The sequence below is a fragment of the Nicotiana sylvestris genome, chromosome 10, assembly GCF_000393655.2.
Source record: "Nicotiana sylvestris chromosome 10, ASM39365v2, whole genome shotgun sequence".
Taxonomy (NCBI): domain Eukaryota; kingdom Viridiplantae; phylum Streptophyta; class Magnoliopsida; order Solanales; family Solanaceae; genus Nicotiana; species Nicotiana sylvestris.
This window is the reverse complement of record NC_091066.1, coordinates 89828845-89841172: the sequence shown is the minus strand read 5'-3', so window position 1 is coordinate 89841172 and position 12328 is coordinate 89828845. Positions and strand designations below refer to the sequence as shown.

Sequence of the window (12328 nt, the reverse complement as noted above, 5' to 3'; positions counted from 1 at the left end):
TTACGGTTCTCCGACACATGCACAAGTCAGTGACTGTACGCAATCAATATAAACAGGAACACAACAGGGACCTGCTCCCTTAGGGTTCTCTGATAGAAGTACAAGTCAAGTGCACAGTTGGAATGTAGCAGAAGAAAGTGACCATCTAGCAACTGTCACAGAAGAGGAACATAACTAAGACCTGGTCCGTTGGTGTGTCCTGACAGAAGTACAAAGTCCACTATCCAGCTGGAACGTAACTGCACAGAAGTGGTTGTACAGACAGTACAGCCGTCACCTCTCATTGGGAAGAAGCATACACCAAGAGTTGATACCACTATCCATTGTGTTATCTTTTGTGATAAAATAGCCTGGTGCAAGACACACCATTCTTTGTGCATTCAGTGATATTCTCTCAAGAAATAAAAGTGTTCATCTGGCATTGAAGTCACCAGTGTGTTAAGAACAAGAAGACAACTCCACTAAGGATCAGTTTCTAAATGAGTTTATGTACATCCGTAGTTGAGTTGTAATCTTGTTATTTGTCATCATCGTAATTCCTAGTTTGCTTTCTTAGAAGCGTTGTCTTAGGAACAAACCAAAATTCGTAAACTTATGAGTTTATGTTGTGATTTGGGATAGTCATAAGTTTAAATCCTCTGTAACTAGGATAGTTATAAAGTGGCTTGTGGTGGTTGAATCACAAGTTAGTTTAAAGTCTTTGCAATAGGGTTTATGCAAAGTGGCTTGTAATAGAGAGATTGCAAGTTAGTAGAGTTAAAAGCCTACAAGAGTAGGTCGTGGTTTTTTGATCCCCTTGTGTGGGATTTTTTCACGTAGAAAATCTCATGCCTTCTTTACTTTCAGTCTTTACTTCATTCTACGCATTATCTCATAGAGGACCAGGTACTCTATAGTTTGGTGGACTCATATAAACTAACATTTGGTATTAGAGCAAGTTTCTCCTATTAGGCTAACACCTAGTAAGGATCCTCAATGGCTGCTCCACCAAACTTTGAAGAAGGACAATCAACCTATAGACCTCCCAAATTCAATGGTCAATACTATGGCTGGTGGAAGACCCGTATGCATGATTTATGATGGCAGAAGATTCAGAGCTGTGGGACATCATTTGTGATGGTCCACATGTTCCCATGAAGAATCTTGAAGAAACATGACTAATGTTGCCCAAAGGGAGAAGAGAGTACAGCGACATTGACAGAAAAGCTGTAGAAAAGAACTATCGTGCCAAGAAAATCTTGATGTGTGGCACAGGACCTGATGAGTACAATAGATTATCAGCTTGTGATACTGCCAAAGAAATATGGGAAGCTTTACAAACCGTACACGAAGGAACTACTCAGGTCAAACAACCCAAGATGGACATGCTCACCACTGAATATGAGCTCTTCAGGATGAAGGATGATGAGTCCATACAAGACATGCACACCAAATTCACCTCCATCATAAATGAGCTTCACTCACTTGGAGATGTCATTCCCAGAAACAAGCTTGTAAGGAAAATCATCAATGTTCTACCTGGGTCTTAGGAAAGTAAGGTAAACGCCATCACTTAAGCTAAAGATCTACAGACTCTGACCATGGATGAGTTGATTGGTAATCCGAAAACATATGAGAAGAAAAGAAAGAAAAATAGTGAAAGAAGAGAGCCTAAAAAGGAAAAGAATCTAGTGCTTAAGGCTGAAAGCAGTGATTCAAGTGATGAACATAGCGACATGGCCTATCTTACTAAGAAATTTCAAAAGATGGTTTGAAGAAATGGTGGCATACCAAAGTGGGGTAGTTCAAGTAAAACAAGGAACAATGATCTCTGTCACAAATGTGAAAAGTCGGGGCATTTCATCAAAGACTGCCCACTCGCAAAATAGGAGCAATACAAGCAAAATCCTGACAAAGCAGGAAAAAGGAACCTGGTTCAAGATAAAAGATTCAATCGAAAAAGTGTTGCAGACAATGTCGTTAAGCAGGATTTTGCTGCTTAGGGAGACTCCTCAATTGAATTCGAAAGGGAATCAAATGCAGAAAACAGTTCCATGATGGTTGTGGAAACTGAAGCAACGAAGTACGATTCACTATTCGCGCGGATGGCTCAGTCAGATGATGATGATGAAGAAGATAAAGACGATGAGGTAAACTTCAGGGATGTTCAGAGAAATCTGAAATCCTATTCTTCTAAGAAGCTAAGGACTTTATCTAATGTCATAATTGATACCTATTATAGCCTTGTAAATGATAAGGAGATCCTAACTATAGAACTAGGAGAGGTCGAACAATCTAGAGATAATCTAGTGGTCTGTGTAGTGGACTTAAATGAGATCATAGCTAATCTTGTACAAGAAAAGGAAGCCTTGAATGAAAGAATAATTAGTGTGGAAAATGATAGAGACGATCTGATGGTAGTAGTTGTTGATCTAAAAGAAACAATAGAGGGCCTTAACAGTGAGAAACGCACCTTTGAAGAAAAAGTTGCATCTACTGAAGAAGAAAGGGGTGATCTGTTAGTAATATGCACTAATCTAGAGAAAACCATTAAGGGACTCAATAGAGAACATAGGAATGTAAGTCTTGGAAAAGGGAAGGAAGTAGCCAGTGAGATGCACATCATGCTTGAAAAGGAGTTAACTGTTGTGAAAACTAGTCTATGTAGAGAACTCGAGAGGAATCAATAACTTCAAGCTGAATTGGAGAAAGTTAGAAATGATCTTGATAAATCTCTGAAGTGGACCTGGTCCTCAGATAATGTCACTGTCATTTATCTCAACAATAGTGGGAACAAGCAGGGCATCGGGTTCCAAAGGGAGAAAACTCCTTACAACTCGCACAACAAGTATGTCATTGTACCTAATAACTGGCTATGTACCCATTGTGGGAACAATGGACATTTTAAAGAAAATTGCCAGGCCAGGGTTCAATTTGCTTAGAAAAACAAAGTGTTTTCAGATGGAGTGACTACTAACAAAGGACCGGGCACCACTCGCAAAAAGCGGATGTTGCTTGCATGGACTAGCAAATCCCTCATTCATCCTTTTTATCATAACAAGGGACCCAAACTAGTTTGGGTTCCTAAATATAACCTTTGATTTGCATGAGCAGGGAACAGTGAGAGGAAGTGGACTGCGATGGACTATTGATAGTGTATGCTTAAAGCACACAAATGAAAATATCATCTCTTCTCAGTGAAAGCCCTGTAGGAAGGGAATGTATCCTTAAAAAGGAAGTAAAGGGTACATTCTCAAGTAAATGAAAAGGTAGAAAGGTTCTTTTGGAACTCAAGTGGGAACGTGCACTATGTGAATGGCCTAAAAAGTGCAGTCACCAATCTGATATCTTGCCAAGTGGTCTCAGTGGACAAAGGAAATAAGGACATCCACTCCAACTAAGTATAAATCTCCACAAGCTGGTGGTATGAGATAGGTAAAGTCGCAACCATGGCATGAAGGATTGGTATATGCAAACTTCTCACCTCCAAATAAATTAACTCAACAGGACCTGGTCCGTGGTCTGCCAAACTCAAGTGTCACCTGAACATGAGTTCACAAAATGAAGGAGGAGGGGGAAGAAGGGATCACGCACAATTTCTCAACACTCAAGGACTCCACAGCAAAATGGTATTGCTGAAAGAAAGAACGGAACTAGAGAATGTTGCATGGACAATGCTCATCGTCTGTGGAATCACCAAGAAATTCTGGGCAAAAGCAGTAAATATTGATTTCTACGTGGAGAATAGATGTCGGATCATGTCCCTCCCGAATCAAAACCCACCTTGAGCTACCAAATGAAGGAAAATGCCATGTTCTCGACAACAAGAAGGATCATCTTAGGAAGCTCAATGCAAAAAGACAGGCGAAGGAATCCTTCTAGGGTACAATCCATAAAACAAGGCCACAAAGTCTCCAACAAAGGGCACACTAAATGGTAGGAGGTGCTCATAGGGTACTCAACAAGACACCTCCTCTTTCCAAGAAAGAAACGGTGATGATCAATATTATGAACCAACTTTGAAGAGTAAAGATACAGCTCATGGCACTGCACAAGCAGCAGACCACAAAGTGTGGGGAAATCAAATTAACCGCCGCATCTCCCTCTCAAATCAAACTTCTGTGTCAAATTGGAAAACCAAAGGCTCCCATCTATGTGACAAGAAAGCACTTTTGGAACAGTTCACTTATCATGATTCAAGCCTCATTTTTTGGGAGACAATGAAGCAAAACTCAATGGCATCATCAACAACTGAAGAAGAATTTCAAAAATAAGAGGATCAAGCACATTGAAGGGTGAGATCATCTTCTGATGGTCAAAATGAAGAAGGTATTGATCTGTGGAAAGTATTGTAGAACAGAAGACCAATTTCTAGATATCTGCATCAAAGCCTCGAGTAGAGAATTCTGGATCAATCAAGGTGAAGATGGGGTAACAAGATTCTAATGAAGAAACTAATCCTCTATCAGTTGGCTATGTAAAGACAACACTAGGTAAAGATAGCTAAAGTGTTTTCTGACCAAGCCTAACTCACATCAATACCGTTGTAGGTAAACACACATGATGATCATAAAAGCTAAAGGTACAATTATAAACTGCGATAGAGGATCTGTTAAAACCTTTTTCAAAAAATTGTTCTAGCATCAAGTTCTTATACCTCAGATTAGTAGTAATGTGCTTAATTCTGCATGCCCTCTCAAAACAAAAAAAATTATCAAAATTAACTCATCTGCCACATCATTCGACTTTTCAACGTCTGCATGTCATGTCTTGTCTTTCAAATCCTTTCATCTTCTCTGCACGGTAACACTTACTCACAAACCTACCGCCATTTTCAGAACTATTCAGAACCTTTTTCGCTCTCCACTCATCATTATCCCTTCTTCCAATAAAACTTCTTCCTCTCTCACGGCAAGTCATGAACCTTCATCTCCTTTGTATAGCTAGGATATTCTCCTAATCTCTCTCTTTCTCTCTCTACTCGTCTACCAAGTACTCATCTAATGGCGATCGAACAATCGTATCATTCTCCTACCATTAACATCGCTCCCACTTCGTTATTTTCCTTGAAATCATCCCAGAGCGTTACTATTTCACGCCTTCTACCACCTTGCCCACTCTTGGCTCCTCTTCCACTCCTACAATTTTTTCATTTCTGATAAACTCGGTTTTCCATCATTTTGAGAATCCTATATCTAGTCAATCTTATGATCTCATCAAAGAACACACGGGAGGTTTTACTCCTCAAGTGTCAGAAGCCTCTGAGGATGATCCTGACTAGTATCTGAACTCCTCCATGTTGGACTTAGTAAGTCTCAAGGAGTCACCAGAAAAGGAAGCAGCTCATAACATCATGGCTATAGCTGCTGAGAGTCTGATGAATGAAGGAGCATATCTCTCATCTGAATACCAGGGAGATGAAATTCCATTCCTAGGAGATGTAAGAACCATAGAACTCCTCAAGTCCTTGGCTCATGAGATATTCTCAGAAAAGCCTTCTGATGAACCTGATCCTCTTCCACGCAAACTCACTCCTGCACCTCCTGTTCACTCCAAGCTCTTAGAGTATTCCTCCAAATCACCCACTATCAGGTCACTGCAGCAAGAGAGTTTTGAATCCTCGTTACAGAAAAGTAAAAGGAGTGTCAAGACAAGGAAAAAGAGGAAAATAAATCCAAAGGATTTCATCAAGAGTGTGTCAGTAAACCGGATAGACAAAGATGCTTACAGGGAACCTGGTTCCTTGGTACAACAATAAATGATAGCTCAGCAGTCTATGGAAAAGGCCTCCGATGAAACTATTGAGGAACAGAAAGGGTCATCCATGAAGTACAACAGCAAGTCTAAACGGAGTCAAACTGAGCTAGCCGTGTCTGAGGACAATACTGTGGGGATGGCAAGCTGGAAAGGAAAGTCTACCGAATGGTCTAGTAAACGAAAAAGGGAAACTGTCAAGGAACCTGGTTCAATAAGGTCCATGACCTGTGATCATGGTCTTTGGCAACAGAGATTAAGAACTTAGAAAGTGTTGTGGGGTCGTACATTTGATCCAGCAATTTCAGAGATGGCAGGCATGAGACAAATTCTGGAAATTGTGGAATTTCAACAATGGGAACACTTGTTTGAAGGCAGTACAAACTTTTTATGCATCTCTTTTCACTGTTGAGGGGGATCACATTTGTGCGCTCGTAAGTGGAGTAGACATTATACTCGATGCTGCAACATTGGAAAAGGTTCTCAAAATTCCATGTGAAGGTATGTCCTCAGTTAAGGGTGTCTGTGGAGTAAACTTTCGGAGAGCTATCATGAAAGAACAAGCTATTTAACAGGGGGAACGGGTGCATAAAAAGGTATTGCTTCCTGAGTACCAGCTTCTTTTTGAACTGGTCAATAAAGTGCTCTTACCCCGCTCTGAGAGGCGTTCTATTGCTACAAAATCGGATATGGTCCTAATGGAAGCGCTTGATGAGTTTATCCCAATCAATTTGCCAGCAATCATAATAGATCATATGCAGAAGGTGGCAAATTTTAAGGGTGGAAATCATGGGTTACCTTATGGCTTTCTCCTCACTCAAGTGTTCAGATTCTATAAGGTCCCCTTAGGGAATCCCATAGTGGGCACACGCAAGCAGACCTTCTCGAAGACCATTGTAGAAGAATGTGAATGTATAGAAAGAGTTGGTGGAAGAATCTCGACGATTTCTCAGCTGATCAATGCTAAAAATGTAGCTTCTAAGGAAATAAGAAGGCTGAGGGCTCAAAATGTCATACTGGAAACTCGGCTCAGTCAAGCAGCTAAAGAACCTAATTCTGTCAATGAGTAAGTTGCATGAATGACAAAGGAAAATGATAGACTTCGGGCTCAGTTACTTGAAGAACAATTGTTTGTAAATGCTCGACTGGACTTGGTTCTCAAAACCATTGTTGTCTCTTCCTCCAAGCCTCATTCCTCTACTGTCCCCTAGGATCCCCTTAGTGTTCAGCTATTTTTGCTCCAAAATCTTGTGGCTGTAGTTTTACTTTTGTTTGCTTTTTGTGTGATGGCATGTTGAACTTAACTATTACTGCTCTTGACTTGCTCATTCCAATGTAAACATTAATAAAACATCTCCGCTTTCTTTGCCTGTACATTACTGATTTCCTATGCCTTCTCTTTTCTGTTATGATTGTGTTCACATATGTGGCATGAGCTAGCTATGTTAGACTTCTTTATTCTTATTACCTTTTCTTTTTAATGATGCCAAATGGGGGGGGGAAATGTGAGGGGTAATAGCTTTGTGTAAAATATGCTTTGTGTATAAGTGAGGGAAAATCACAAAGGAGGGAGATTTGAGATTAAGGGGGAACTTCGTGTAATTGCTTTGTGTAAAATATGCTTTGTGTATAAATGAGTAAAAATCACAAAGGAGGGAGATTTGAGATTAAGGGGGAACTTCGTGTAATCCTGGCATCTCATCTGGTTATTTCTGCTCTAAACAAATATTGTCCATGCCTAAGTTTGTCATCACCAAAAAGGGAGAAATTGATGGGTTTTCAATGTCTTGGCCTTATGCTTCTTATGTTTTGATGATCTAACAAACGTGTCTTGAAGAACAAGATAGAGCACCTGGATATACATTTCATGTGAACTGGTCGAAGTTTGAAAAATCAGCAAATGGATGAACGACCACAGGGAGGAACACAATAGGGACCTGGTGACTTGGTCCCTTAGGTTCTCCGACACAAGCACAAGTCAGTGACTGTACGCAATCAATATAAAGAGGAACACAACAGGGACCTTCTCCCTTAGGGTTCTCTGACAGAAGTACAAGTCAAGTGCACAGCTGGAATGTAGCAGAAGAAAGTGACCATCTAGCAACTATCACAAAAGAGGAACACAACTAGGATCTGGTCCATTGGTGTGTCCTAACAGAAGTACAAAGTCCACTATCCAGCTGGAACGCAACTGCTCAGAAGTGGCTGTGCAGACAGTACAGTCGTCATCTCTCATTGGGAAAAAAGCGTACACTAAGAGTTGACACCACTATCCATTGTGTTATCTTTTGTGATAAAATAACTTAGTGCAAGACTCACCTTTCTTTGTGCATTTAGTGATATTCTCTCAAGAAACAAAAGTGTTCATCCGGCATTGAAGTCACCAGTGTGTCAAGAACAAGAAGACAACACCACTAAGGATCAATTTCTAAATGAGTTTATGTATATCTGTAGTTGAGTTGTTATCTTATTATTTGTTCGTCATTTTAATTCCTAGTTTGCTTTCTTAGAAGCGTTGTCTTAGGAATAAACCAAAATTCGTAAACTTCTGAGTTTATATTGTGACTAGGGATAGTCATAAGTTTAAATCCTCTGTAACTAGGATAGTTATAGAGTAGCTTGTGGTGGTTGCATCACAAGTTAGTTTAAAGTCTTTGCAATAGGGTTTTTGCAAAGTGGCTTGTAATAGGGAGATTGCAAGTTAGTAGAGTTAAAAGCCTACAATAGTAGGTCGTGGTTTTTTGATCCCCTTGTGTGGGATTTTTCCACATAGAAAATCTCATGCCTTCTTTACTTTCAGTCTTTACTGTATTCTACACATTATCTCATAAAGCACCGGGTACTCTATAGTTTGGTGGACTCATATAAACTAACACCACATTTTCTGACTGTTGTGCCATTTGTTTGCCTGAATTTAAGACTGTGGTAGAAGGGGTTGATTGGTCAATCCTATGGTCGGTCAATTGTGCAGAAGCACATTCATGCAAAACATGAGGAATTCTAACCCTTGATGGTGCCCCTTCCTGTTTTTCTATTGGTTTCTCCTGACAATACTCTATTCCTCCTTGAACATCCTTTTTAGGAAGATTAACATTAGGGGTAGGGGATTGATCAATAGCAGGGGTGACTTGTTCCAGGATACCTGTAGTCACCAACTGAGAAACAGAAGCCATAACTGACTCCTTGTTCTGTATGGTGGATGCATTGCTGGCCAGCTGTTGTGGCGGTTGTTTTGGTATATATGTCTGTTGTTGTTTCTTGCTTTGGTTGGTGCCTTTGAAGTTCTTTTTCATTTGGGTTTGCCATTCATCTTTTGATATTTCAGTTACTGCATTTTGTTGACCTGATGGCTTTTAGTGCTCTGTTGCATTTTGCATGTTTTGGTCTTGTGCAAATGCCTTTGGTTTTTCTCTTTGTGTCTTCTTTTGATTTTTGCTTATACCTTCATCATCTTTGGCCTTCTTTTGATTGATGATATGGGATTCACTAGCTTCGGCAGCTTCTTCTTCCTTTCTTCTTTTCATTTCTTCATCCCTAATTCTGAGTTGGCATGCATATAGTGAGTGTCCTTGGTGTTTGCAGTAGGTGTAATATGCAGGAACATTGTCATATTGTACTTCAAGCCACTGACCATCTCCATTCACATCTTTGTCTTCATCATAACCTAGCCAAACATGACTAGGTCTTTCTTTAGTGAGGTCAGTCTACATTTTTACTTTGGCCACACTACCTCTGGTTTTTGAAAGTTTCTAGATCTAGAAAAAGCGTCTTACTAACAGGAGACAACAGAGGGGTAAGTATCTCCATATAGTAAAGGTGCCAGGGTAGTTCAAGGATTACAATCCATATTGGAACAGTAGGGGAGTCCTCGTTAGGATTGAACACTCGATTCCATGCTTCAATTTTCATTATTTGGCCTTGTATGTACATGTACTGCTTGATCCATACTGTGGAGTGGTCTTATTTATTGTCCAAATCAATGTACATTGTTTTTGCATTGAAATGAGATATTTTTACAACACCTTTGAGTTCAGTTTGAGTTATAAAGCTTTTCCCGATCACTTCCATCTTGGGCATGGTGTTTGCAAACTTGCCCACTACTGTATACTTGCATCTGTCAGCAAATTTCACCATATAATCCTCTCTTATAAAGATAACTACTGGTTTGCCTTGCTTGGTAGTGATAATGGGAGGGGAGAATTCAATGGAAGTTGTCTCTTCTTCATGCCTAGCTCTCAACCTATTAACATATGAGTGTGTGACTATTGGTGGTGATGGAGGGGGTATATTAGCTGGTTGTTTGGATTTGTTTTGGCTGGCACTAGATTGGGGAGTGATGGCCATAACTGGGTTGGGCCGGGAAGGTTGCACAGCTTTTTCATGAGGTTTTGTGTTGTTCTTTTGGTTCCTTTTTGGGATGTTTGGTCTCTAAAAGTTAGAAGGCACCTTGAGGAAGGGAGTGTAGATTGGTTCATTAAGGTTTTGAACAGTTGAGGGAGCTTGATTGCTTAAATTGGTCTGCACTGCTACAGCAAGAACTGAAGGGGCAATGATATACCTGAAGCCAAGAATTGAGGATTTTGAGGTTGTGCTTCATTGTGGTGATCAGAATTATTAGCAAGAACATTTGTTGTGGCAGAAGGAAAGCTATCCTCTTGGGTTTGCTCAGCTTGGAAAGTTGGAACACCATTGACGACCACCTGTGTAACTGTTGAAGAAGACGACCTGGGATCGTCATTGTTTTGAGTTATTTCTTGTAAATTGACTTGACGACTATCTTCTGGAAGACTTTAGGAAGAATGAACAATAGATTTCCCCTCAATTTGGTTCTTAGAGATGGCTATGGCATTTTGTCGAAAACCTGGCATGCTAGCATGCTCGACTCTGCAGAAATTGATTTTTGTAAAACTGAGACGATTGGGCTGTTGCGTTGTGGTTTGAGATGTAAGAAACAATCTCTTCACCAGAAGAGATCATTTCGCATTGGTTTCTATCAATTTGGACTGTCGGAACTCCATTTCTGGCCACCTAGTGTTCATCAGAGAGTTGCAGAACATCGGGGGCGACAATTGGCACGATAGAAATGGCTGATATTTGGTGGGAAGCTAGTATTTGACTTGGAGAACAATCTCCACGGCTTTGAATCATGCAATTTGGCCCATAATTGGAATGGGAATTTTTTTAGGTGCCCAAGCAAAAATTTGCTACAGTGATCCCTGATGTATTTTGAAGATTTGGAGCAGTTAGGTTCGAATTTGTAGATGAAACCACTTGGAGGTTGTGCGCAATGGAAAGGCGCGTATTTTGGGATAGGTCCGGAGATTTTCCACCACTGGACGGCAGCATGCTGGCAATATCGCCGTTGTTGGGCTATTGTTCACTTTTGTCGCCCTATACGGAGAGCGTTTGAGTTATGCAGTTTTCTTGAGGGATTAAAGTCTAACTAAAAACACACAAGAAAAAGTTAAAAATAGAATAATCCAAACACATGTCTTTTAGTTTTATTAGGTAGTAATAATCCTCCGTAGTTTTTCTTTGTGCATCTGTTCTTTTTCATGGGATGTAGTTTGAACTGAGTAGTAGTAGTTTTTTTAGAATAGATTAGAAAGACCCCTTCGCCTCAATACTCATAAGACACTTTATACTCTCTTCATGAACTCAGTAATACCTCCAACTGATACACTTGTTCTAATTAGATCTTTTGCGAATCCGAAGAGTAATGGCATGAGTTCCTGCAAATCTGAAAGTAATGGAACGAGTTCCTGCCATGGTGTATGACCCGATCCCTGCTGAGTTCATTCATCCCAATACCATAATCATGTACATTGCTGAGGGTCGACCAACGCAAACTATAGATGCACCTCATAATATCGAGGTCATACGACCCGATCCATAATGGTATTGCTGAGGTGTTCATCCTAATCCCATAGGAATAGTAAAACTTAATGGTTCGCTGGCCCCATTCATGAATATATGTGTGAGTTATGAGATTTAAGAAATTTTTCGGGCTATTTCGTACAACACAGAAGCAATCCACAAAAAGGAAGTATAATTTGTACTGCTAATCAAGTAGTTTGCCAGATATCTAAAATATCAAGTCCTATAATATGCAAATATAGTCTCATACAACCATATAATTTAAAGCATTTAAGTAGGCAAGAATAACGCAAATATTTCAATTGAGGCATGGCCTGAATCTAACTCTATCCGAACCTAACTCCACTCGAAAAGTCAACAAAGTTAACTGTCGGGCCCATGTGCAAAGATTCCAAAATATTTTAAAGATAAATATTTGTCCATAGCACCATGAACTCAAGTATATAATTTATTCCTAATTCCATGTCTAGTTTCGCAGTTAAAATCCAAAATTACCGTTTCTAAGTTTTCTTCCAAATCCCACAATTCCTACAAAATTCCATGTTTAAATTCACATATAATTCATGTATCTAACTCACAATATGTGGGAATTACTTACCTTTTCATAGATGATGAAAATATTCCCCCAAAGACCTCCAAAAATCATGCAATCCAAGTGAGAAGTGAAGGAAATGGGTCTAACCCCCGAAATAAAAACACATTCTGCCAGGCCTTCCTT

The 12328-nt window shown here is 39.9% G+C and overlaps 2 protein-coding genes across 2 annotated transcripts; both read left to right on the top strand.

Moving 5' to 3' along the window:
• Positions 1 to 1160: 1160 nt before the first annotated feature.
• Positions 1161 to 1529, top strand: LOC138879662 (uncharacterized). Its single transcript, XM_070159282.1, has one exon. The coding sequence runs from the start codon at positions 1161 to 1163 to the stop codon at positions 1527 to 1529; it is 369 nt and encodes a 122-aa protein (XP_070015383.1).
• Positions 1530 to 1580: 51 nt separating this feature from the next.
• Positions 1581 to 2669, top strand: LOC138879661 (uncharacterized). Its single transcript, XM_070159281.1, has 2 exons — positions 1581 to 1748; positions 1983 to 2669. Exons 1-2 carry the CDS (start codon positions 1581 to 1583, stop codon positions 2667 to 2669), a joined length of 855 nt encoding a protein of 284 aa, XP_070015382.1.
• The last annotated feature ends 9659 nt before the right edge of the window (positions 2670 to 12328 follow it).

Coding starts and splice junctions, on each gene's coding strand:
- LOC138879662 (XM_070159282.1), top strand. CDS start 1,161: ATGTTGCCCAAAGGGAGAAGAGAGTACAGCGACATTGACAGAAAAGCT.
- LOC138879661 (XM_070159281.1), top strand. CDS start 1,581: ATGGATGAGTTGATTGGTAATCCGAAAACATATGAGAAGAAAAGAAAG. Junction 1,749..1,982: donor CTAAGAAATTTCAAAAGATG/GTTTGAAGAAAT, acceptor TTTGCTGCTTAG/GGAGACTCCTCAATTGAATT.